This window comes from Bos javanicus, chromosome 13 (assembly GCF_032452875.1).
Source record: "Bos javanicus breed banteng chromosome 13, ARS-OSU_banteng_1.0, whole genome shotgun sequence".
NCBI classification, from domain to species: Eukaryota; Metazoa; Chordata; class Mammalia; order Artiodactyla; family Bovidae; genus Bos; species Bos javanicus.
In genome coordinates this window covers 28,394,783-28,420,915 of record NC_083880.1, presented here as the reverse complement: position 1 = coordinate 28,420,915, position 26,133 = coordinate 28,394,783, and the positions used below count along the sequence as shown (strand labels likewise).

Below are 26,133 nucleotides of genomic sequence, written 5' to 3'. Positions count from 1 at the left end.
ACTGGAGTGGGTTGCCATTTCCTTCTCCAAAGCATGAAAGTGAAAAGTGAAAGTGAAGTCGCTCACTCGTGTTCGACTCTTCACGACCCCATGGACTGCAGCCCACCAGGCTCCTCTGCCCATGGGATTTTCCAGGCAAGAGTACTGGAGTGGGGTACCATTGTGCTAAGGGCATCTGTACTTCTCCCTGGACCTCCTCTCTGAAACTTGTATATCCTGCAGCCCACTCAACAGCTCCACATGGATGTCTAATGTGCTAACACATCTGGAAGTGAATTTCTGAGCTACCCTCCAAATCCGCTCCATCAGTGACGTCCCCCAACCAAGTTAGAGGCACCTCCAGTCTCCCAGGGCTCAGGCCCAAATCCTTGGACCCACCCATGATGACCTCCTGTCCTTGTCGCATATGCAGCCAACCAAATGGATGTGAAATCCCTGCCCTTGTTCTCTTGGGGGTGGAGGGAAAGAAATAATTATATAACACATTAGAAGGTTGGAAGAAAGCAAGGTTGGTCAGTGGAAGATTCAGCCTCTGACAGGTGGAGATACACCTTTCCTCCAAGTAAGGTAAGAAGAGGTGGTAAGTGTGGAGGCAGCGACAGACCTTAGGCCTGTGTCCGTGTTCCACCTGCTGTGAGGAAAACTAGGTGAGGCCACCTTCCAGATGACAAGGGAAAGACGGAGGATCGGGATGCAGCGGTCACGGGGAGAACAGCCCCAAGCAGAGAGGGGGTGGGGCACGCGCTCCAGGCCTCTCTCGGCGCCCGAGGACACTGGACACAGGGTGGGAATCCCCTCCAGTGGCACTGCGGCAGGGTCGGGGAGCCATCGGAATGAGCCAGGCCCATTGGGACAGTGGGACAGTGTGGCCAAAGGACAACAGGGGAAGAGAGAAGACGGTCCTGGTGAGAAACTGGAGTGATGATGATGGACTCCAGATGGATTACGGAGAAGAGCAAAGCCAGGAAGATGCCGAGGAAGTAGAAAGAAGCAGAGGAACGAATGGAGAGAAGGTGTTGAAGAGACTGAGGCAGAGCAGAGAGGGAATTAAAGGGAGAGGGCACAAGGACAGGACTTCTCGACCAGACAGGAGGTAACACCAGTTTCCCCGGCATCTTGGTTCTCCACGCTTGGGGTGAACCCCACGAACTGGGAGCAAAGTCCATGTGTGCTGGAGGGAAGCCAACCTGAGCTGAAGGCTGTGGGAAGGGGACCCATCACACTTCCCCTCAAGCAGGAACCAGAAATCTGGCTGCCAAGCATGTCAATCATTATAACAGAAAAGACTGTTAACCAGAAAGTGAAGAGGCGACAGGAAAAGGGGGACCCTGAGGTATCACAGAGATGAGAACCACAGGAAGAGCCACTGGTCTCAGGGCTGGAAACAAAGACAAGGGACTCTGAAGAAACTTAGAGGTTTGAGGAGCTGGGAATCAAACCTTTGAGACCTGGATGCTGCTCGGGTGGCTCGGGTGCCTCAGGAACTTGGCGGGACCCCACAGAGCTAGGATTCAAATGTCTGGAGAGGAGCACTGGCTGATGATGCTGCAATGGTTCTACAGAAGTGTGGAAAACCTGTGAGCAGGGACCACCTCCTCTAGGAATGCCAAGTGTCACCGTGGGCTGCAGGCCCACGGCTGGGCCACCACCACTGGGGACAGGTGGTGAACACGGAGGAAGAGGGCCTCCCTCCCTCCTAGGGGCTCCTGTCTCCCACGTGGCCCATGATCGGTAGAACCTAACACAAAGCCAGTCGCAGAGGAGAAATGTGGTCTGCAGAGCCTGATCCCAAAGCAGAGTGTGGCAGGTGCAGGGGAGAGGCTGTCAGTCAAAAAGTAATTTTCTATAAAGGACAAAAACCATACATACCTTTTTGGCTCAAGTTTGTGTAATGTCTGTTACTGCCCTAGAAGGAACGGTGGTAGTTAACAAGTCAAAGCATACCAAGATACTTTCTCCCCGAATGACAGAATCACAAGTGTATGTTTTCTCAGATATCTTTCTCACCCACAGAGGTATCCGGAGTTTATTCCTCTCAAAGTCACTCCTAAGCCTAGTGGAGATTTGGGAATAACTCAGAGAGGAACAAGAGTTCGATGCCTCTGTCCTACAGAGTGACACGAATCTCTACCACAGGTCGACCTCCGTCTGCTCTGCAACCTGGCTGTCTATGGACTGCCATTAACACACACTGGGTCCGGGTTTTCCTGCAGCTGAAGCAACCTGGTGCCGATACCCACGAGCTCATTCAGGTGAACGCTGACATGCTTAACACGTATCTTATGAGAATGGCAAAAACGCACCAAGTCTTAATGAAATGGCAATCTAGTACCACTACAACATTTAACAATAATACAAAAACACATTATTTCTCTCCTCTCAAATCCCATATGCAGGCACTGCACTATGCAAAGATTATATTATTTAGGATTCACATGACTTTTTATAAAATCTATCTGGTAAAGATAGCTGACAAAGGTTATGTCAATATCTGAGCTAGTGATAAGACTATTTCCCCTATGCAGAGAAAATGGAGAAGGGAATGGCAACCCACTGCAGTATTCTTGCCTGGTGAATCCCATGGACAGAGGAGCCTGGAGGGCTACAGTCCATGGGGTCACACAGAGTCGGACATGACTGAGCAACTAACACTATGCATAGAAAACCTAACATAAAGTCAAGCCACAGAGCAGAAGTATTTATAACACACACTGAACACAGGGCTCAGCCAGAGCATATAAGGAACTGTGTTAAGTCAGTAAGAAAAAGACCAGGAATTCGGTAGAAAAAAGTGGACAAAAATAAAAACTTGAACAGAAGATTTCACAAAAGTTAAAATCTCAATGGCCATGAAGTACATATGAAAAATGCTCCACTTAATTTTCCTCAGCAAAACGCAAAGTGAAACTACAACATGGTACCATGTTAGCCCGTCACAAGAGCTGAAGTGGACAAGAGCTGAAGCTGAAGTGACCGAGGACATTCCAGGAGGGGCCAAGACCCCTCGAGTCCCGCACGTGGCACTGTGGACTGGCACAAGCCCCTCGGAAAGCTCTTTGGCACCACCTTCTGAGTACACACATACCCAAACATTTCTCAACTTCATATAGACCCTAGAGGAATTTATAATTCACCAAAAAATACATGTACAGCATTCATACCCAAAGTGGAGACGACTCAAATGTCTATCAAATGTAGAATGGGACAGAGAAATGAGAATCAAAGAAATCACAATGAGGGACTTCCCCAAGTGGTCCAGTGGCTAAGAAGCTGCAGGGAGCCCGGATTCAAAACCCTGTCAGGGAACTAGATCCTACCTGCTGCAACTAAGAAGACTGAAGATCCTGCCTGCCACAGCTAAGACCTGGTGCAGTCAAACAAACAAACAACAAGCAAACTAACTCACACGGGGAATGACTGCTAATGGGTCCCGGGTTTCTTTCGGGGTGATGAAAATGTTCCACATGTGCTGCTGACTGCACAATTCTGAATATTCTAAAGACTACTGTACCCTTTGAATGGGTGAATCTTACAGTACACGCATCCAATCAAGAAAGATGTTTTTTTAAATAATGACAGCAGAAATCAAGGCCACGGCTCTGTCCTGATGAGGCATGAAGAGATTTCTGGGGCACTAATAACATTATCTTTCCTGGCTTGGATGATAGTTACTTTGAGACAGCTTCACTCTGAAAAAGTTGTATGATATGGTATCTTTCTGATGTGTGCACTTTGCTGTATATGTTACAACTGAATAAAACTTTGAAGGAAATGAAGGAAATGAAATCTAGCTGCGAGTCTTGGGAAATAATCATCAAAGGGCTAAACAAACCCTCAACAGGTAACTGATTAATACTAGACTCCTGCTATCTCTCTCTGCCTCAACCCTAACTCATAGTTTAAACAATCTCATATTTTATAATATCTGTTTATTCTTTCTTTACACAATGTATAGTCAGCCCAAGGTAGTCACCTATTCTTACCATTAATTTTCTTACATGAGGCCTGTCCTGGAGGTTCTCTCTATGCACAAGTCACCTCATTTGAAACCTAAGAATTATTGCTTCAAAAATATTTAACAACTGAAATACTCAAGGTTTTATAATATGCCAATTTCCACATAAACCTTGAGAGCTAAGTGTTCTCTATTAAAAAATAAATAAATAGAAGAAATAGAGTCCTTTTGCCCTAAATTCATCCACCAGGTCACTTCCTTCTGTAACTCTAATTCTTTTTAACCTGTGGTTTTCAAACTGCTGGTCACAACACATTAATGAGTTGTAAGCCACTTTAGAGTCATACCAGCATATTTTTAAAAGAAACACAACAGGAAAGAAAAATCAGAAAGCACCGCTCATGGCATGGTCAGGGAATACACATAGGTGATACTGGGTCCCACCTATTTGTTATGGCTGACTGTTGAGCTATAGTCAAAGCATCTCAAAGCCACAACTTTAATCCTCCCACTTTACGAGATGCAAAACTGAAATCAGGCTCAGAGGACAATGCTAATGGTTCGTGATGTCTCCTAAGTCTCAAGGGAAGAGCAAGTTGGAGAGTAAAGGCAATTTGGTTTTGGTAAGCTGTCAACCCTGGGAGTTTAGAGGGCAAGGAGAGCTGGGTATGCAGATGACTCCTGATGGAATCATCAGCAAGGAAGCTTGCTGAATGCCTCAGTGATCACCAGTGACACTCAAAAAGCAGCTCAAACCTTCTTAGCTGCCCTCCGTGGTCAAAGTATGTGTTCATCTTGAATGCTGGGAGAAAGCTGACAATGATTTCAAAGCGGGTGCTTAAGGAGAGAGAGGAGAGACTAAACAAAAGGAAGTGGCCTAGTTAAACAAGAGTAACCACTACCATCAACAAAAAGATTAGTCTGGGCGAGTTTATAAGAGTTTGTGGAAAAAGGAGTAAATAATCAATACTTTCAAAATAAACTGTTTTGGAAAATGTAAAAACATATATATACATACAAATATTTTATATGTGTGTGTGTGTATTTTAAATGAGTATGTTTCCAAAATCCTGAAAGGGGTCAGTTCACACCACAGCGACAACTGCCAACCACACTGCATTCCCTCGAGTTAGTCCACGCCACCAGAACTTATTTTTAAATTTCAAAAGATTTTAAGGTTACTGTTAACCATTACAGGACGAACTAGTGCATAGTCAGAATTCAGCCCATCCAACTGCCAACTCTGATGAAAACCAGTTGCCATAACAGTGTTCCCACAGCGACCCTCTGGGGACTGGGGCTGGCTCCTCACGCTCTAGACAGCTGGAAACTCTTACACAAACCTGCCGTGAGAAAGGGCTTTCAGTTCAAGCCTCCCAGTACGACTCCATACCATAAATTTCTAGGGGATAAAGTTAAGGGACTTCATGGGCGAGGATGTGGAGGAAGGAGGCATGATCCACAAGGTTACGCTCTTGCAGATATTCAAAGGGAACAGCTACATCTCAACCGAAGCTCCCCTTTCACTGAATCTGCCCCACTTAGCTCTACTACCTTTGTAGGTCCAGAAGTAATAAAGGGGTTACTACAGGGCTGAAAAGGAGCCAGTGATAGGATCCACAAGTTCAAATCTACGGAACTCTTTCTTTCAAATAATTGGATTTCTACAGAATTTGTTGTTGTTTAGTTGCTAAGTCGTGTCTGACTCTTCTGCAATCCCGTGGATTATAGCCTGCCAGGGTCCTCTGTCCATGGGATTTTCCAGGCAAGAATGCTGGAGTGTGTTGCCATTTCCTTCTCCAGGGGATCTTCCTGACCCAAGAACAGAACCCGAGTCTCCTGCATTGCAGGTGGATTCTTTACTGCTAAGTAAATACTACCATATTTACTGTGGTCAAATCCCAGGACAATCTAAAGTGCTACAGGGGGCCAGGAGATCATCAGAAGGAAAAACTTAACATTCAAAAGTTGTACTGCTAATCAACCCTATTTTCTATTCCTCCAAATTCTTTTCAAGATGCAGTGCATCCTAAACACTCGTACTAGCGACAGCTACCTTCCCAGCACTGGTCTCTTGGGACCTTCCCCTTCTTCCTACAAGATCCGGGCTGTCCCCTCTCCTCTCTATGTGTCTCCTCTCTATGTGTCAATTGTTTTTGGCCTCAGTTTTCTTTTCCTAGTTTTTCCCCAAGGGCTGAAATCACAGCCATGGCCTCCAGACTGCCACAGCCCTGTACTGCAATGCTAAAAAATACTGCTGTCTTTGCAGTTGGCAAGAACACTCCTAAGAAACACAGGATTTACTTTTGAGGGAAAACAGTGTTTTATTAGATTTGGATCCAGAAAGACACAACTCCTTTGGAAAGGAGTCTGGGGAGGTGGGGAGGAAGAGAGAGAAGAATATACTTATTTCAGGACTGTGACTGATTTTAAAAGATAGGCCTTTATTGTTTTAGAAACAGCTAAAAATTAGAAATATGTACCATCTGCTGCACTATAATTTTCATGATCTGGAGAATGAGAGAGGTCATTTTTTACTAAACCCCCATGACAGGTAAAGTCCTCTGAAGACCTTTTAACTTCTGGGAAATAGAAAACTTCTCTATGAGGAATCTACACCTTTCAACCTGCCTCCCTCTACCCAAGCCCCAAAATGACTAGCATTCACGGCACCACAGAATACCTTACACATTTTTTTTTCCCCTCAAACCATCTACCCATGCTGATCAGTTCTAGAAGGTACTGGTGTCACATGATGCAGTTTCTTCTCTGTGGAATATTAACTCAGGGCAAATGGGAAGACAACACAAAATGAGCTGACTACCATGGTGTGGGCTGCCTATGAATTTTTTAAAAAGTGATCTGTGGAGTATTCATTCAACAATATTTATAAACAAGTTCTATTCAAGACTATATAACTGAAGTCTACATTGTTGTCACATCTTATGAAAGCCTGTCTCTTATTGCTCTATTAAGCTTCATTCAGTTCTAATTAATTTAATAAGAAATGGTTTTCTAAAGTGGGGTGAAGGGCAAGGAACACTGATTCAATTCAGGACAGGAGGCCTCAGCCACCATTGAGCAAATAACCAGCAGACACAATCAGCCCAGCGTAGCCACAGGCCCCACAAGTGGCCAAAATTGGCTTTCAAGGCTTTCCAAGAGGGGCCAGAATAAGTAATTGAATCCACCTGCACTCACTTGGCTGACTCCAGGCTCCACATTCTGGATTCTTCTAAACTCAGAAATGGCTGAAAGTGTGAGCAACTATAGAGCGTGGATACAGTTAAGTGCTTAATAAATACTTCCACTGACTAGTACTACCGACACTGCCACCAGCAGCCTGGCTGTCATCCTGAGGGGAGCGCACACTGTCCTGACCAGTGGTCTGGGAAAGCCACTTTGTCTTCACTCCACCACCAACAAGGACACAATTGTTACGTACTGAGTTATTTGCCTGGTAGCGTGCTATACATTTTATTTCACTTAAAACAGTGATGCTGTGAGGCATGGACAATGACTACCACCATCTGCAGACCAGGAAGCTGAAGTTTAGAGATGAAGTGCCTTGCTCGTGGGTGTACAGACACACACATGCCTGTGTTGCTGAAATGTGAGGCGAGGCAGTTCTGATGTCAGAGTCCCACTCCTACCAGGAGCCGCCAGCACCACTCCACCTGGTCAAGTACCACTCTATTTACCCACCTGTCTCTATCCACTGAATCCTCTCGACTCCTAAAGCGCAGTGATTCATCACAGATACCTGGGTGTGACACTGTGCAAGAGTCAAAAGAAGTCCTCGCTTGAGTGACATCAGACCAAGCCCTACAACTTGGGCAGTGACAAGAGTCCAGCACCCTTCTCTTTGGCCGGTGAGACGGAGTGTGACCAGCCATCCACCACGGTCTCGGGAGGACGACATTAGCAGGCAGTCCTATTCCAGGAAGAGCCAGCAGCAGCCCTGACAATCCATTTCCTCACCTTGAAACCTTGATGCCTGGGGCTACTGAATTTGAACTTCTGTTGGTTTAATATACCATCTTTGTTTTCCAAACTTCTACTTCCTGTTAATTCTGTTCTGAGAGATGACCAATACTATAATGTATATCTTTAAAGGATAAAAGCTTTAAAACGCAAGATAGACACTTAATAGTAAAAATATTTACATTCAAATATATTGCAAGGTGGCAAAAGTCAAGCAACATTTAAGGACGATCAATTTTCACTAAATGGTTCCATATTTTTGTTGAAAAATATAAAAATATTTCTCTATAAACAAAACATAAAAGGCAACATGAAAATTACCATATTTTATAGAAATCATTAAGTCCATCCTCAAATGTTCCTCTCTAATCCTTTCATTTCAACTTTTAGGTCTAGAGGGGAAAAGTTATTTTAAACTGTGTCCTGTGACTGTTTTAAATTTACACATTTAAATTACTGGGGAAAGTCTTTAGTACTTAATCTTTTGACTACTTAAAAGTAAGACACAAAAATCACTCTGCAGTCAGACGTGACATGAGAGCCAACACAGGTTCTTAAAACCAAGAGCTGCATTAGGTAGAACTCAGAGACCACAAACTCCTTTTTTCTTCTTCCCTCATTGCAACTGGTGGTGATTCCAGAAGTCCGTGACAGGCTTCCTTAAGCTTCTCTTGATATTTACACACTGCACACAGATCTCATAGTGCATTGTACTCCACACATTTTGATGGATCTGTAGGAAAGTGCTTCTGGCAAATGGTCATTAACCTCTTCAGTCCCTAAGAAAATAAAAAAAAAAAAAAATAGTGGTTGGCTATGATATGATTAAACTTTTTAAAATGTTTATTAATTTTTTATTTCTGGCTGCCCTAGGTCTTCACTGCTGTGCACAGGCTTTCTCTAGTTGCGGCGAGTGGGGGCTATTCTCCAGTTGCGGTGCACAGGCTTCTGGCTGTCGTGGCTTCTCCTGCAGTGGAGCACAGGCTCTACAGTGTGCGAGCTCCAGGAGCTGTGGCTCCCCAGCTCTGGAAAAGAGGCTCAACAGTTGTGGCACACAGGCTTGTTTGCTCCGAGGCATGTGGAATTTTCCTGACCCAGGGATTGCACCCATGTCTCCTGCACTGGCAGGCAGATTCTCTACCACTGAGCCATCAGGGAAGCCCTCAAACAACTCTTAAGTTAAGTGAAATCACCAAAAACAGAACAAAACAATAAGAAAAAAAGCCTGCCAATCCCTGAGGTCCCACAGGAAGCAGATAACACAAATATAAATTACTTCTATGAAGTGAGTTATAATCTAAGAGATTAAACATCAGAGAAACAAGATTTTTCAAACATCTTACTTAAAGTCTTTTGTGGGTTCAAAGACTGTCCATATTATGCTGTCTAAGGACTGGGAGTGTGGAGGGAGGCTATCTTTCAGCTCATTTCCAAGAAGGAAGACGTGCTGGCAAACACAGACCAGGGAATTTGCTTTCTTCCTAGCTTTTTATTCTAATATCCTGTACCTAAGAGGGTATTTGCTTCAGGATAAAGACCCTTCTGGCTTTAGACCAGCTTTTCCTACTGTGAATTCTAATCATGTGGATGCAGAATTGGATCCATGAAATCCATGAAAATGTCTGCAATATCATTAATCTGGGATCCTAAGTTTTCTCAAAGGAACAGGTGAGAAGAGAGGCAAAGCCAGGAAAGGGAACACTGATGAAATACTAAATAGCTTCAGTCCACACCAAAACACAGCAAGTATTATTATGAACCAATAAAGGCAAACTGATGGTAAGACAAGTAGGGGTCATTTTCCTTACACCACAGGATTAGAATTTCAGGCGTCTGTGCCTTTACAGAAGATAACTGTGATGCTTAGATGCACTCACTAAGCTGATTCTCTGATTTAAAAATAAATATTAAAAGAGTCTCCATTATAAAGTTACCATGGAATGTTACAATAAATATTTGCAATAAGGACTGCTAGCACCCAGCACAGATTTTTAAAGGGGCATAATCTCATGATAGCCTATGAATATTTTCCAAATGGAAACAACTCTTCTCAATTAGATCTCTCACGATTTTAGTTTCAAGTTGCTTGAGGATGCTTAAACCAGTAAGATAAAGAGCACCTTAGCTTAGCTTACTGCAAATAACTTAAAATCAGTAGTATTCTTAAATATAGTTTTTACTTATATAAAAATAATACATCTATTTAATAAATCCTTATTCAGGACCTACTATATGCCAAGCAATGTTCTAGGTTGTGGGAATACAGCAAAGAATAAGAGAAAAATCCCAATTCTCATTGAGAATGCATTCTAATAAAGGAAGACGAGAACAGGTGTAAGACAAGAAACAAAATGACTATGTAAATGTCTAATATGTTGAATGATAGTAAGTGCTATGGAGAAGATCAGGCAGGCAAGAGGTGTGCATGCTGTGAGAAGTGACCAAAAGGACTCTGGCTTTCCATGAACTCAAGAGCCACTGAAGTGCTCTGAGCAAGAAAACATCACAGTCTGGTTTGTATTTTAAATGCATCCCTCTGGATGCCGTACAGATACTGAACAAAAGAGAGGCAAGGAAAAGAGCTCAGAGCAGAGACACTGCAACCATCCAGAGAAGAGAGGCTGGTGGCTGGAACCAGGTTGGGGCAGTGGAGGTAGTGAAGGGATCAGATTCCAGATGTTATTTGAATATGGAACCATCACGGTTTGCTGATGTGGGCTGAGAAAGAGAAAAGCCAAGGATAATGCCATGTTTTGTATACTTTAAATGGGTAAATTTAATGGCATGGTATGAAACTCCAGTACTTTGGCCACCTCATGCGAAGAGTTGACTCATTGGAAAAGACTCTGATGCTGGGAGGGATTGGGGACAGGAGGAGAAGGGGACGACAGAGGATGAGATGGCTGGATGGCATCGCTGACTCAATGGACGTGAGTCTGAGTGTACTCCGGGAGTTGGTGGTGGACAGGGAGGCCTGGAGTGCTGCAATTCATGGGGTCGCAAAGAGTCGGACATGACTGAGCAACTGAACTGAACTGAACTGATACTGTAATGCCATAACTCTCAACTCCATTGTTACTATGTGTTTGGTCTTGGTCTTTCATGTTGGAAACTTCCACGAACACCTGATGATCCTAAGTGAACATGCATATTTATGAGTAAGGCAATAAGGAGCTAAAGGAAACTCACTGAATGGGCAGGGCTTATCAGTGGAACTTCATTTTAGGACAATATGGCAGTAAGCCAGTTTTTTCAGTGTTGGAATGCTAAATGTTAGTAACTATACATTTTTTCTCTTGGGTCAGTTCAGAGAAGAACTTCCATTCCTGAGCTGGCAGTAAAAGCCCACCTGCCAGCATCAGAGGAACCAAAGGAGAAGAGGAAACAGGGGTCCCGTTTGTCAACACATACACTCTCACTTGAATTGTCTGTTCTGAGTAGGGAATCTCACCTTGCCTGATGGTAGAATCCCTCAGAATGTTTGTTTTCTGAAAGAGAGGAGATGGGAATGGGGGCCCACTTGCACAGGAGAAGGAACCTCTGGACAATTTATCCTAATTTCAACCACTCCTTCATTTTCAGCCCCATCCCACAGTCTGGCCTTTTTTAAGTGCCTAAACATCCCATGTCCTGAGCCTTTCTAGATTCTACAGATTCCTCATTAATGACTCCTTAATGACTTTCTCCCCACAGAGTATTAACTAAATTGATTTTTTTTAATCATTATTGTTTCCAGGAAAATATTCTGCATTTTAAGAAGTCCGATGAACTATACATTTAAGCTGATACACTGAAGATGGTACACATAACTGTACACTCAAGATGGTAAAGCTGAGTAAGAAATTTTTTTAATGTTCAACTTGGTAAAATCTATGACAAATACTTCAGTTTTTAAAAATCTAATAGTAAGCATTAGAGAATATTCTAGATAAGGTATAGGAATATCAAATATGGCTACAGTTTGCTGTATGATAGCTTGTGATATGGGATACAAATCCTGGATAATGAGAGTTGTTTATATCCAGATAAATCAATGAACCATTAAAACAGTCAACCTGCATCAACTAAAGCAACACCAATTCTTTATTACTGCAGAAAACAAAAACTTCTCAAAACCTAACCAAACTATAACCATAACCTTTTAGATTTGTCTTACCTTATGAACTATCATTAGTCAATAGAACTTGAGGAAGATTTTAAGTAATCTTTTTACTTCAATGTAAGATATTTGAATATTCACCAGAAGGACTGATGCTGAAGCTGAAGCTCCAATACTCTGGCCGCCTGACGCAAAGAGCCAACTCATCAGAAAAGATTCTGATGCTGGCAAAGATTGAAGGCAGAAGGAGAAGAGGGTGGAAGAGGATGAGATGGTCCACTCCATGGACATGAATTTGAGTAAACTCCAAGAGACAGTGGAGGACAGAGGAGCCTGGCATGCAGTAGTCCATGGGGCGGCAGTCGGATACAACTTAGGGACTGAATAACATCAAAGGAAAACATTATTAAATCAATTATTTCTGTCCCTGTCACTAGTGTACCCTGCAAGAACAGTCTCAAAGATGAAAGCACAGATGTGTTTAGTGACACAGCATAGGAACATGAAGAACAGGGGTAAGTTAAGAATGTTCTCCACTTAGTTATTTAAATTCTCTCAATGAAGTCGAAGGACGCTTAATAACTGTTTTTCAGGAGGGTCTTATCCGCATTGGACAATATCATCACCCTCATTCTCCACATCTGCATGTTGCCTGGGGTCCCATTGCTTCACTGGGTGCCTCTCTGCCTGGGACTGGGGCCTGTGGTGGAGGGCCTCCTACAGCCACCCTACACCCTCCAGAGTGGCTAGCGGAAGGGGTCATGTGGCCTAGAGATGCTGGCTAGACCCTTTCCTTGGGGGCCTCCTTCCCAGGGGCTCTGAGGTACATAAAATGTGCCTAAGATAGCAGAGTAGAAGGATGTGCACTCATCTCCTGTGAGAACTCCAAAAATGCAACTAGCTGCTGAACAACCATTGACATGAGAATGTTGGATCCCAACAAAAAAGATACCCCGTGTCCAAGGGCAAAGGAGAAGCCCCTACAAGACGGTACAAGGGGCAAAATCAGTTTTAGGATCAAACCCCATACTCGTCACAAATGCTCAAAGGACTCAAACAAAACCTTGTGCACACCAGGACCCAGGGATCTCACAGAGACTGAGCCAGACCTGCCTTTGAGTGTATGAGTGTCTCCTGCAGAAGCACAGGTCAGCAGTGGCCTGCCATGGGAACAGGGGCTCTGGCTCCAGCAGACTAGGGAGGCGCAGCATGTGAATCCCACCAAGTGACCAGGCAGACAACCCACAAACTGGAGAACAATTATACCAAAGAAGTTCCCACACTGTTGCAAAAGTACTAGGGTCCACAACAGATTTCCCAATCTGGGGATCCAGCAAAGGGACTGAGAATCCCCAGAGAATTTGACTTTGAAGGCGAGTAGAATTTGATTACAGAACTTTCACAGGACCAGGGAAACAGACTCTTGGAGGGCACAAACAAAACCTTGTGCATGCCAGGATCCAGGAGAAAGGAGCAGTGACCCCACAAGAGACTGAGCCAGACTTCTCTGTGAGTGTCCAGGAGTCTCCAGCAGAGGCATGGGTCAACAGTGGCCTGCTGTGTGATCTGGGGCATGGAATACAACAGTCCTGGCAAAAGCCCTTTTGAAGGAGGTCACCATTACCCCTACCATAGTTTGGCCTCAGGCCAAACTCCAGGAAGGGAACACAGCCCCACCATCAAAAGAAAATTGGATTAAAGATTTACTAAGCATGGCCCCTCCCCAAGAAAGGCAATGCCAAAGAATGCTCAAGCTACTGCACAATTGTACTAATCTCACATGCTAGCAAAGTAATGCTCAAAATTCTCCAAGCCAGGCTTCAGCAATACGTGAATCATGAACTTCCGGATATTCAAGCTGGTTTTAGAAAAGGCAGAAGAACCACAGATCAAATTGCCAACATCCACTGGACCATCGAAAAAGCAAGAGAGTTCCAGAAAAACATCTATTTCTGCTTTATTGACTATGCTGAAGCCTTTGACTGTGTGGATCACAATAAACTGTGGAAAATTCTGAAAGAGATGGGAATACCAGACCACCTAACCTGCCTCTTGAGAAACCTATATGCAGGTGAGGAAGCAACAGTTAGAACTGGACATGTAACAACAGACTGGTTCCAAATAGGAAAAGGAATACATCAAGGCTGTATATCGTCACCTTGCTTATATAACTTATACGCAGAATACATAATGAGAAACTCTGGGCTGGATGAAGCACAAGCTAGAATCAAGACTGCCTGGAGAAATATCAATAACCTCAGATATGCAGATGACACCACGCTTATGGCAGAAGTGAAGAACTAAAGAGCCCTTGATGAAAGTGAAAGACGAGAAGTTAAAAAGCTGGCTTACAACTCAACATTCAGAAAACTAAGATCATGGCTTCCAGTCCCATCACTTCATGGCAAATAGATGGGGAAACAGTGGAAACAATGGCTGACTTTATTTCTGGGGGCTCCAAAATCACTGCAGATTTCATGCTGACTACATCCACGAAATTAAAAGACGCTTACTCCATGGAAGGAAAGTTATGACCAACCTAGACAGCATATTAAAAAGCAGAGACGTTACTTTGCCAACATAGGTCCATCTTGTCAAGGCTATGGTTTTTCCAGTGGTCATGTACGGATGTAAGAGTTGGACTGTAAAGAAAGCTGAGCACTGAAGAATTGATGCCTTTGAACTGTAGTGTTGGAGAAGACTCTTGAGAGTCCCTTGGACTGCTAGGAGATCCAACCAGTCCATCCTAAAGGAAATCAGTCCTAAATATTCACTGCTGATGCTGAAGTTGAAACTCCAATATTCTGGCCACCTGATGCCAAGAGCTGACTCACTGGAAAAGACTCTGATGCTGGGAAAGATTGAAGGCAGGAGGAGAAGGGGATGACCGAGGATGAGATGGTTGGATGGCATCACTGACTCAATGGACATGAGTTTGAGTAAACTCCAGGAGTTGGTTATGGACAGGGAGGCCTAGCGTGCTGCAATCCATGGGGTTGCAAAGAGTCAGACAGCACTGACTGACTGAACTGAACTGAGCATGGCCCAGTCCATCAGAGCAAGACGCAGATTTCCCCATAGCCAGTCCCTCCCATGAGGAAGCTTCCACAAGCCTTTTATCCTTATCCATCAGAGGGCAGACAGAATGGAAACCACAATTACAGAAAACTGATCACTTGGATCACAAGCTTGTCTCACTCAAGAAGCTACAAGCCATGCCATGTAGGGCCACCCAAGACAGTAGTCATGGTGGACAGTTCTTACTAAACATGGTCTACTGGAGAAGGGAGTGGCAAATGACTTCAGTATTCTTGCCTGGAGAACCTCATGAACAGTATGAAAAGGCAAAAAGATATGACACTGAAAGATGAACTCCCCAAGTTGGTAGGTGGCCAATATGCTACTGGGGCAGAGTGGAGAAATAGCTTGAGAAAGAATGAAGAGACAGAGCCAAAGCAAAAACAATGCCCAGTTGTGGATGTGAGTGGTAATGGAAGGAAAGTCTGATGCTGTAAAAAAACAATACTGCATAGCAACCTGGAACATCAGGTCCATGAATCAATGTAAACTGGAAGTGGTCAAATGAGAGGTGGCAAGAATGAACATTGGCATTTTAGGAATCAGTGAGCTAAAATGGACCAGAATGAGCGAATTTAATTCAGATGACTATTATATGTACTACTGTGGGCAAGAAGCCCTTAGAAAAAATGGAGTAGCCATCATAGTCAACAAGAGTCCAAAATGCAGTACCTGGGTGCAATCTCAAAAACAACAGAATGATCTCAGTTCACTTCCAAGGCAAACCATTCAATATCACAGTAATCCAAGTCTATGCCCCAAACACTAATGCTGAAGCAGCTGAAGTTGAACAGTTTTATGAAGACCTATGAGACCTCCTAGAACTAACACCAAAAAAAAATGTCCTTTTCATCACAGGGGACGGGAATGCAAAAGTAGGAAGTCAAGAAGCACCTGGAATAACTGACAAGTTTGGCCTTGGAGTACAAAATGAAGCAGGGCAAAGGCTAACAGAGCTTTGCCAAGTGAACACACTGGTCATAGCAAACACCCTCTTCCAACAACACAAGAGAAGACTCTATACATGGACATCACCAGATGGCCAATGCTGAAATCAGACTGATTATATTCTTTGCAGCCAAAGATGGAGAAGCTCTACAGAGTCAGCAAAAACAAGACCGGGAGATGACTGTGGCTCAGATCGTGAACTCGTTATTGTAAAATTCAGAATTAAATTGAAGAAAGCAGGGCAAACCACTAGACCATTCAGGTATGACCTAAATCAAATCCCTAACAATTATACAGTGGAAGTGAGAAATAGAATCAAGGGATTAGATTTGATAGACAGAGTGCCTGAAAAGCTATGGACAGAGGTTTGTTAATACTATACAGGATATAGTGTTCAATGATATACAATGATTCACTGATATACAGTGATCAAAATCATCCCCAAGAAGTGAGCAAGTGACTGAAAGCTGCTCAGTCATGTCTGACTCTTTGCAACCCCATGGACTATATATAGTCCATGGAATTCTCCAGGCCAGAATACTGGAGTGAGTAGCCTTTCCCTTCTCCCGGGGATGTTCCCAATCCAAAGATCACACAGGTCTCCCACATTGCAGGTGGATTCTTTACCAGCCACAAGATGATGAAAAGGAAAAAGTAAAATGATTGTCTGAGGAGATCTTACTGTTTGTAAGATGAGAAAAGAGAACTAAAAGGCAAAAGAAAAAAGGAAAGAAAAATCCATCTGAATGCAGAGCTCCAAAGAATAGCAAGGAGAGATAAGAAAGCCTTCTAAGTGATCAATGCAAAGAAAGAGAGGAAAACAATACAGTGGGAAAGACCTGGAGATCTCTTCAAGAAAATCAGAGATACCAAGTGAGCATTTCAAGCAAAGATGCGCACAATAAAGGACAGAAACTGTATGGACCTAACGTAAGTAGAAGATGTTAAGAGGAGGTGACAAGAATACACAGAAGGACTATACAAAAAAGATCTGAATGACCCAGATAACCATGATGGTGTGATCACTCACCTAGAGCCAGAAATCCTGGAGTACGAAGTCAAGTGGGCCTTAGGAAGCATCACTACGAAGAAAGCTAGTGGAGGTGATGGAATTCCAGTTGAGCTCTTTCAAATCCTAAAAGATGATGCTGTGAAAGTGCTGCACTCAATATGCCAGCAAATTTGGAAAACTCAGCAATGGTCAGAGGACTGGAAAAGATTAGTTTTGTTTTTTTTTTGTTTTTTTTTTTTCATTCCAATCCCAAAGAAAGGCAATGCCAAAGAAAGTTTAAAGTACTGCACAATTGCACTCATTTCACACGCTAACAAACCATTGCTCAAAATTTTTCAATCTAGGCTTCAATAGTACATGAACCGTGAACTTCCAGATATTCAAGTTGGTTTAAGAAAAGGCAGAGGAACCAAGAGATCAAATTGTGAACATCTGCTGGATCATAGAAAAAGCAAGGGAATTCCAGGAAAACATCTACTTCTGCTTCAGGGACCACACTAAAGACTTGATTGTGTGGATTACAATGAACTGTGGAAAATTCTTCAAGAGATAGGAACACCAGACCACATTACCTGTCTCCTGAGAAATCTGTATGGAGGTCAAGAAGCAACAGTTAGAACTGGACATGGAAAAAAGGATTGGTTCAAAATTGGGAAAGAAGTACATCAAGGCTCCACATTGTAACCTTGCTTATTTAACTTCTATGCAGAGTACATAATGCGAAATGCTGGACTGCATAAAACACAGTCTGGAATCAAGACTGCAAGAGAAATGTCAATAACCTCAGATATGCAGATGAAACCACCCTCATGGCAGAAAGGAAAAAGGAACTAAAGAGCCTCTTGATGAAAATGAAAAAGGAGAGTGGAAAAGTTGGCTTAAAACTCAACATCCAAGAAACGAAGATCATAGCACCCGATCCCATCACTTCATGGTAAATAGATGGGGAAACAATGGATAAACAGTGACAAACCTTTATTTTCATTTCAGTTCAGTTGCTCAGTCATATCCAACTCTTTGCAATCCCATGAACTGCAGCACACTAGGCCTCCCTGTCCACACCAACTCCTGGAGTTCACCCAAACACATGTACATTGAGTCAGTGATGCCATCCAACCATCTTATCCTCTGTTGTCCCCTTTTCCTCCTGCTCTCAATATTTCCCAGCATCAGGGTCTTTTCCAATGAGTCAGCTCTTCACATCAGGTGGCCAACGTATTGGCGTTTCAGCTTCAAGCCATCAGTCCTTCCAATGAATATTCAGGACTGATCTCCTTTAGGATGGACTGGTTGGATCTCCTTGCAGTCTAGGGGACTCTCAAGAGTCTTCTCCAACACCACAGTTCAAAAGCATCAATTCTTTTGCACTCAGCTTTCTTTATAGTCTAACTCTCACATCCATACATGACTACCGGAAAAACCATAGCCTTGACTAGACAGACATTTGTTGACAAAGTAATGTCTCTGCTTTTTAATATGCTGTCTAGGTTGGTCATAACTTTCCTTCCAAGGAGTAAGCATCTTTTAATTTCATGGTTGCAATCACCATCTGCAGTGATTTTGGAGCCCAAAAAATAAAAGTCAGCCACTGTTTCCCCATATATTTGCCATGAAGTGATGGGACTGAACGCCATGATCTTAGTTTTCTGAACGTTGAGCTTTACATGTCCAGTTCTAACTGTGCTTCCTGACCTGCATACAGGTTTCTGAAGAGGCAGGTCAGGTGGTCTGGTATTCCCATCTCTTTCAGAATTTTACATAGTTTACTGTGATCCATGCAGCCAAAGGCTTTGGCATAGACAATAAAGCAGAAACAGATGTTTTACTGGAACTCTCTTGCTTTTTCCATGATCCAGTGGATGTTGGCAATTTGATCTCTGGTTCCTCTGCATTTTCTAAAACCAGCTTGAACATCTGGAAGTTTACGGTTCATGTATTGCTGAAGCCTGGCATGGAGAATTTTGAGCATTACTTTACTAGCACGTGAGATGAGTGCAATTGTATGGTAGTTTGAGCATTCTTTGGTATTGCCTTCCTTTGGGATTGGAAGGGAAATGGACCTTTTCCAGTCCTGTGGCCATTGCAGTTTTCCAAATTTGCTCACATATTGAGTGCACCACTTTCACAGCATCATCTTTTAGGATTTGAAAGAGCTCAACTGGAATTCCATCACCTCCACTAGCTTTGTTTGTAGTGATGCTTCCTAAGGCCCACTTGACTTCACATTCCAGGATTTCTGGCTCTAGGTAAGTGATCACACCATCATGATTATCTGGGTCGTGAAGATCTTTTTTGTACAGTTCTTCTGTGTATTCTTGCCACCTCTTCTTAATATCTTCTGCTTCTATTAGGTCCATACCAGTTCTGTCCTTTATCGAGCCCATCTTTGCATGAAATGTTCCCTTGGTATCTCTAATTTTCTTGAAGAGATCTCTAGTTTTTCCCATTCTATTGTTTCCCTCTATTTCTTTGAATTGATCGCGGAGGAAGGCTTTCTTATCTCTCCTTGCTATTCTTTGGAACTCTGCATTCAAATGGGTATATCTTTCCTTTTCTCCTTTGTTTTTCGCTTCTCTTCTTTTCACAGCTATTTGTAAGGCTTCCTCAGACAGCCGTTTTGCCTTTTTGCATTTCTTTTTCTTGGGGATGGTCTAGATCCCTGTCTCCTGTACAGTGTCATGAACCTCCATCCATAGTTCATCAGGCACTCTGTCTATCAGATCTAGCCCCTTAAATCTGTTTCTCACTTCCACTGTATAATCATACGGGATTTGATTTAGGTCATACCTGAATGGTCTAGTGGTTTTCCCCACTTTCTTCAATTTAAGTCTGAATTTGGCAATAAGGAGTTCATGATCTGAGCCACAGTCAGCTCCTGGTCTTGTTTTTTTCGACCGTATAGAGCTTCTCCATCTTTGGCTGCAAAGAATAAAATCAATCTGATTTCGGTGTTAGCCATCTGGTGATGTCCATATATAGAGTCTTCTCTTGTGTTGTTGGAAGGTGTTTACTATGTTCAGTGCATTCTCTTGGCAAAACTCTATTAGCCTTTACCCTGTTTCATTCTGTAGTCCAAGGCTAAATTTCCCTGTTACTCCAGGTGTTTCTTGAATTCCTACTTTTGCATTCCAGTCCCCTATAATGAAAAGGACATCTTTTTGCAGTGTTAGCTCTAAAAGGTCTTGTAGGTCTTCATAGAACCATTCAACTTCATCTTCTTCAGCATTACTGGTCGGGGCATAGACTTGGATTACCGTGATACTGAATGGTTTACCTTGGAAACGAACAGAGATCATTCTGTCGTTTTTGAGATTGCATCCAAGTACTGCACTTCAGACTCTTTTGTTGACTATGATGGCTACCCCATTTCTTCTAAGGGATTCTTGCCCACAGTAGTAGATATAATGGTCATCTGAGTTAAATTCACCCATTCCAGTCCATTTTAGTTCGCTGATTTCTAGGATGTTGACATTAACTCTTGCCATCCCATTTGACCACTTCCAATTTGCCTCAATTCATGGGCCTAACATTCCAGGTTCCTATGCAATATTGCTCTTTACAACACTGGACCTTGCTTCGATCACCAGTCACATCCACAACTGGGTGTTGTTTTTGCTTTGGCTCCATCCCTTCGTTTTTTCTGGAGTTATTTCTCCACTGATTTCTAGTAACATATTGGGCACCTACTGACCTGGGGAGTTCCGCTTTCAGTGAACATCTTTCAGAGTTCATTTTCAGTGAACAGTCATTCAGGTCTGACAGAACGTGGTCCACTGGAGAAGGAAATGGCAAACCACTTCAGTATTCTTGCCTTGAGAACCCCATGAACAGTATGAAAAGACAAAAAGATAGGACACTGAAAGAATTTTATTTTGGTGGGCTCCAAAATCACTGCGATGGTGACTGCAGCCATGAAATTAGAAGACGCTTGCTCCTTGGACAAAAAGCTATGACAAACCTACACAGTGTATTAAAAAGCAGAGATATTACTTTACTGACAAAGTCCATATAGTCAAAGCTATGGTTTTTCCAGTAGTCGTGGATGGATGTGAGAGCTGAACTATAAAGAAAGCTGAGCACTTTAGAATTGATGCTTTTGAACTGTGGTGTTGGAGAAGACTCTTGAAAGTCCCTTGCACAGCAAGGAGATCCAACCAGTCCATCCTAAAGGAAATCAGTCTTGAATATTCACTGGAAGGACTGATGCTGAAGCTGAAACTCCAATATTCTGGCCACCTGATGCAAAGAACTGACCTATTGGAAAAGACCCTGGTGCTGGGAAAGATTGAAGGCAGGAGCAGAAGGGGATGACAGAGGATGAGATGGTTGGATGGCATCACTGACTTACTGGACGTGAGTTTGAGCAAGCTCTGAGAGTTGGTGATGAACAGGGAAGCCTAGCATGCTGCAGTCCATGGGGTCACAAAAAGTTGGACATGACTGAGCAACTGAACTGAACTAAATGAACTGCCGTATGTTCTAATAAAGGAATGAATTAACATGAGATAGTTAAAAATTAATCCTAACTTCGATAGAATACACCTTTAACCCAAAGTGTGATTTTATAAAAGTGTGTACTTAATAAAAATTTCTACACTTTCAACATTCATAGCCATGTATATACCAAGGCCAATCCTTCAAAAAGTGTCCACAGGAATTCTTTTCACACAAGTGTATATGATTAAAATTGAGTGGATCTAAATTAACTCATTCCAGACTTTTCAATTTCTGATCTGGATCAAGCTGCTTGGGACAAAAGCAATCTCACGCTGCTTCCAATGAAGAGTCCCAGTGCAACTGCCAAATGTATTCAATTGCTCAGGCTCTGCAGGACATAGTAGAAATTAAAGAAAACTCAGTTTGGGGCTAACTTCATCTTCTTCTCGAGTTTACGGTAAGAAACAGAGCTGCTCCCATTTTTACCTGTCTGAATGTTTGTCACATAAATGAACAGAATTACAAATTCAAAGGTTTATCATTTCATAGAAAGTAGTATCAAATGAAAGGACCTCCCTGGTGGCTCAAACGGTAAAGCGTCTGTCTACAATGTGGGAGACCCAGGTTCGATCCCTGGGTTGGGAAGATCCCCTGGAGAAGGAAATGGCAATCCACTCCAGTACTATTGCCTGGAAAATCCCATGGACAGAGGAGCCTGGTAGGCTACAGTCCATGGGGTGGCAAAGAGTTGGACACGACTGAAGGACTTCAAGTGATAATTACATTTTGAAAACAGCACTCATCTACTTAATGAAAGTAGGTAAAAATGTATGGCGGAAGACCAATTTGAGGAAAGATTTTATTTATCTGACCTACAAGGACTTCACAGTGCAAGATGATCTTTTCTTTTTTTTTTCTCATGCATGTGATTGAGAAATATAAGTTAATATACCAAGTACAATGTCTGTTCAGCTGCCAGCTAAAAAGCATCATGGCACCAACCCTCAGTGTTCTATATTAAAAGGTAATGTAGGGCTTTCCTGCTGGCCCAGTGATAGAGAATCCACCTGCCAATGCAGAAGACACAAGTTCAATACCTGGTCTGGGAAGATCCCACATGCAGTGGAACAACTAATAAGCGCACGCACCACAGCTACCGAGCCTGTGCTCCTGAGCCTGGGAGACACAACGACTGGGCCCACATGCTGCAACTACTGAAGCCTGCACACCTAGAACCCGTGCTCGGCAACTGGAGAAGCCACTACAACAGAGAAGCTTGTGCATCCCAACGAAGAGTAGCCCCCCACTCACCACAACTAGGGAAAAACCTGTGCAGCAATGAATACCCAGCACAGCCAAAAATAAAATAAACTTAAAAAAAAATTTTTTTAAGGTAATATAGATGAAAGAGAAATGCTAAGCAGTATTTTTCTCTAAAATTTTGTTTTAATATGCCAGGAAGTTATTAAATGTGTAAACTGTTACCAAAGTAACTTGCCTTTAAGAAATGCTTTTTCAGACCCAAGAATGCCTGAAGATAGGATAAGGCCACTTGACCCACAAATGTGTGACATAGAATCTGATGTATAGAGAGTGTTTACCAACTAACAATGATATTGTGTATCCAGCACATGGATCAAGCTGTGATTGCTCACTGCAGTAATGAATGTTTCTGTTATACCATTTTCAGCAATACACAAACATGTTATAAATTTACAAATGTTTCACAAAAACAAATTAAGCAAAGTCCAGATGAAATATGCCAAACTGAAATGCAGATATAAATACCTGACATAAAATGCTGGAATGATGTTTTCACCAGGGAATTTACAAACTTGAGGTTACTGAACACAACTTGCCGGAGAAGAGTATTAAAGAACATTTTGCCTTTTGGAATAGTGAAGACTTGAGAAAAATTATTTGGAATGAATATTACTCCTTAATCTTCTAATTCCCAAAGAAACGTGTGTTGAAACACAGCACACAGAGCAGTTAATCTACATGAATTAGGAAGGGTATCCACAGGAAAAGGAAGGGCACACTCAAGTCGGATAATATGACCGTAATAGTTCCAAGGATTTTACAAAGGTCTGGGCAAGACCGGGACCAACAAGAGACAATACAGCATCACCAAGCCAGCAATACCCCGAAGCCACAGCCAGCCTGTTTCCAAGGGGGTCAGGGAGGAAAGTGGTGACTCAACGTAGACACAGATGGCCAGACCTTGAGGAGGGGTGCAGTGACTCCACAAGAGGAAGCCAGGAAAATAAACACCCAAACTCATTCCTCTCCTGCCTATAAAATGCCTTCCCATCTCTCTCACAGCCCACCCCATTCAGAACTCAAGAGGGCAAGGGAGCCTGTCACTGTTGTTCATAAAAGCCAGGTTTCCAGGGCACAAGGTACAGGATCAGGTAAGGAAGGATGGACTGGATCTGGAGGGCAAATCACCACGTGAGGTCAATTTCAGCTTTTTGTCCTCCTCTTCTTTACCAACAAGTAAAGAACCGTCACAACATGAACCTTTTCAAGATATGTCTGGAAATGACTGAATTATCGAGACTAACTAATGAAGAATTTTCTGTAATCTGTGGAGAAGCTTTACCCAAATCTGGGCCAAAGGTTACATCTGCATTTGGCAGACCAACCAAAGTCCTTGAAGTTCCTACCAACAGTTCCATCTCACCCGAGATTTGCAGTTAACTAATATGCTATCCAACTTCTCTTTGATCTGCATGGTGAGAAAACCCTCCCTGTGGTGTGTTTAATTTTTGTGAGAAAGAACACTTCAAACAATTTTCACAGTTTAAATTCTACAGAGATTTGCATAAAACCCAAAGATGAAATCATGTTATAGTAAAGAACCCCTTGAATTATTTCCAGGCCAAAATACTGGAGTGGGTAGCCCTTCCCTTCTTCAAGGGATCTTCCCAACCGAGGGATCGAACCCAGGTATCTCACACTGTAGGCAGGTTCTTTACCAGCTGAGCCACCAGGGAAGCCCCAGTAAAGATCCCCTTGAATTGGTTTCACGGTATTTCAGAAAACAGTTATTTCTTACCAGTATTTCTATGCAAAAGGAATTCTTCTATACATTGCAAGATTTCATTTAAGTGATGCCCAAGACCTGGCAATATTAACCAATAATGACACACATCAAAATAATGGTTATTTCTGATGGGAGGAGGGCTTAGACTCAGAAAAGGAATGAGGGAAACTTCAGGGATGCTGCTAGAAACTTCCTGTTATCTAGACCTTGTTTTACATCTTGATACAAAATCACACGTACATGAAGAATCACTGAGCTGTACAATTAAGATCAGTACACTTTACATGCTTTACTACTTACAAAGGTTTACTATATCTAAATTTAGAAAGAAAATACCCTATTAAATGACTTTCACAATTACCTCCTCAGCAAATATCTTAACGAGAAAAGGTTTGGGTTTACATATTTACTACGGGGTCAACAAACTACGGCCCACAGGCTGCTCATCCCTTTTATACATGGAATTTCACTGGAACACAGCTGCTGGCTGCTTTCACACAGCTGCAGGGTTGGACAGTTGTAGCAGAAACCTATGAAGTGCAAAGCCTAAAGTATTTACTACCTGACTCTTTAAGAAAAAGTGGGTCACTCCCTGACTTCAACTTCAAATCATATATTTAAACCGTCCCTTTGTAGGAATAATTCACATTAGTCTCACCCGAATAGCAAAATAAGAGGAGATTCAAAAGACAGCTTAGTAAATCACTCAGTTAATTGTAATCAAGAATTTCATAAAATGCTAACATGGGGTGGCAGCATTTTGCCTTGAGCTGCCCCATGGGTTTAAGATAGATCAAAAACTAGCACTTAATTTGGCCTCACAAACTGCTAATTTTTTGTTTTTGTTATTGTCAATATTTTAAAAATAGGAGCATATGCTTTTTTAAAAAATTAAGGATTCTGGCATCTCACTAAAAAATAAAGGAAGATGGAGCAACATTAGAAAGATATTCCTACAAAGTAACAGTGAGCTGAGGTGACACCAGTGATGCTAAGGCTAAGATGCAGCTGACACTTCATGCTGTGCTTGCACTGCCACGGTTTTAAATTTTTATTTTATGTTGGAGTACAATGGAACTAACAACATTGCTAATCACCTGTCTGCCTTTCTCATCACAGAGTTGACAGGAAAATGAAATACCGCTTCTCTGTCTACATGAAAAGTTGGAAAAGACAAGCCAGATCAAGGGTCAGGGGTTTCTTAACACTCCGCTCACTCGTTACCTGACTATCCTGTGAGTGTCAATTTGCAACCTCAGGTTTAAGCAAAGGCCTCTAGGGAAAACAGCAGAGCGATATCGAAGGACCAGATAAGGGTAATAGTTAACCAGATTCTTTCAAATATCAAGTGGTAGGGATCTCCCCTGTATCTTCTAAAGCAGCCCTACTCCTATTCGGGGGCAATTCTGCCTGTTAAAAAGTTTCTTTGTATTATTTTTGCAACCTCTTACCAGTTTACCATTGTTTCAAGACAAAAAGATTAAAAAAGGAAGAATCTTTTCCTTAAACTGATTAGAAATGTGTCTTCCTTCCTATACCTTGCTGCTGCTGTTTAGTCGCTAAGTCATGTC

The 26,133-nt window shown here is 42.6% G+C and overlaps 1 protein-coding gene across 2 annotated transcripts in view; it reads right to left on the bottom strand.

The window, feature by feature from the left end:
• Positions 1 to 7,416: 7,416 nt before the first annotated feature.
• PRPF18 (pre-mRNA processing factor 18) overlaps positions 7,417 to 26,133 on the bottom strand; it is a 55,461-nt gene continuing 36,744 nt past the window's right edge. For both annotated transcript variants that reach the window (XM_061436088.1, XM_061436089.1), the window contains one exon: positions 7,417 to 8,718. In XM_061436088.1, coding sequence (XP_061292072.1) covers positions 8,638 to 8,718 — 81 coding nt within the window. In that variant the 3' untranslated portion in view covers positions 7,417 to 8,637. The remainder of the gene's footprint in view (positions 8,719 to 26,133) is intronic.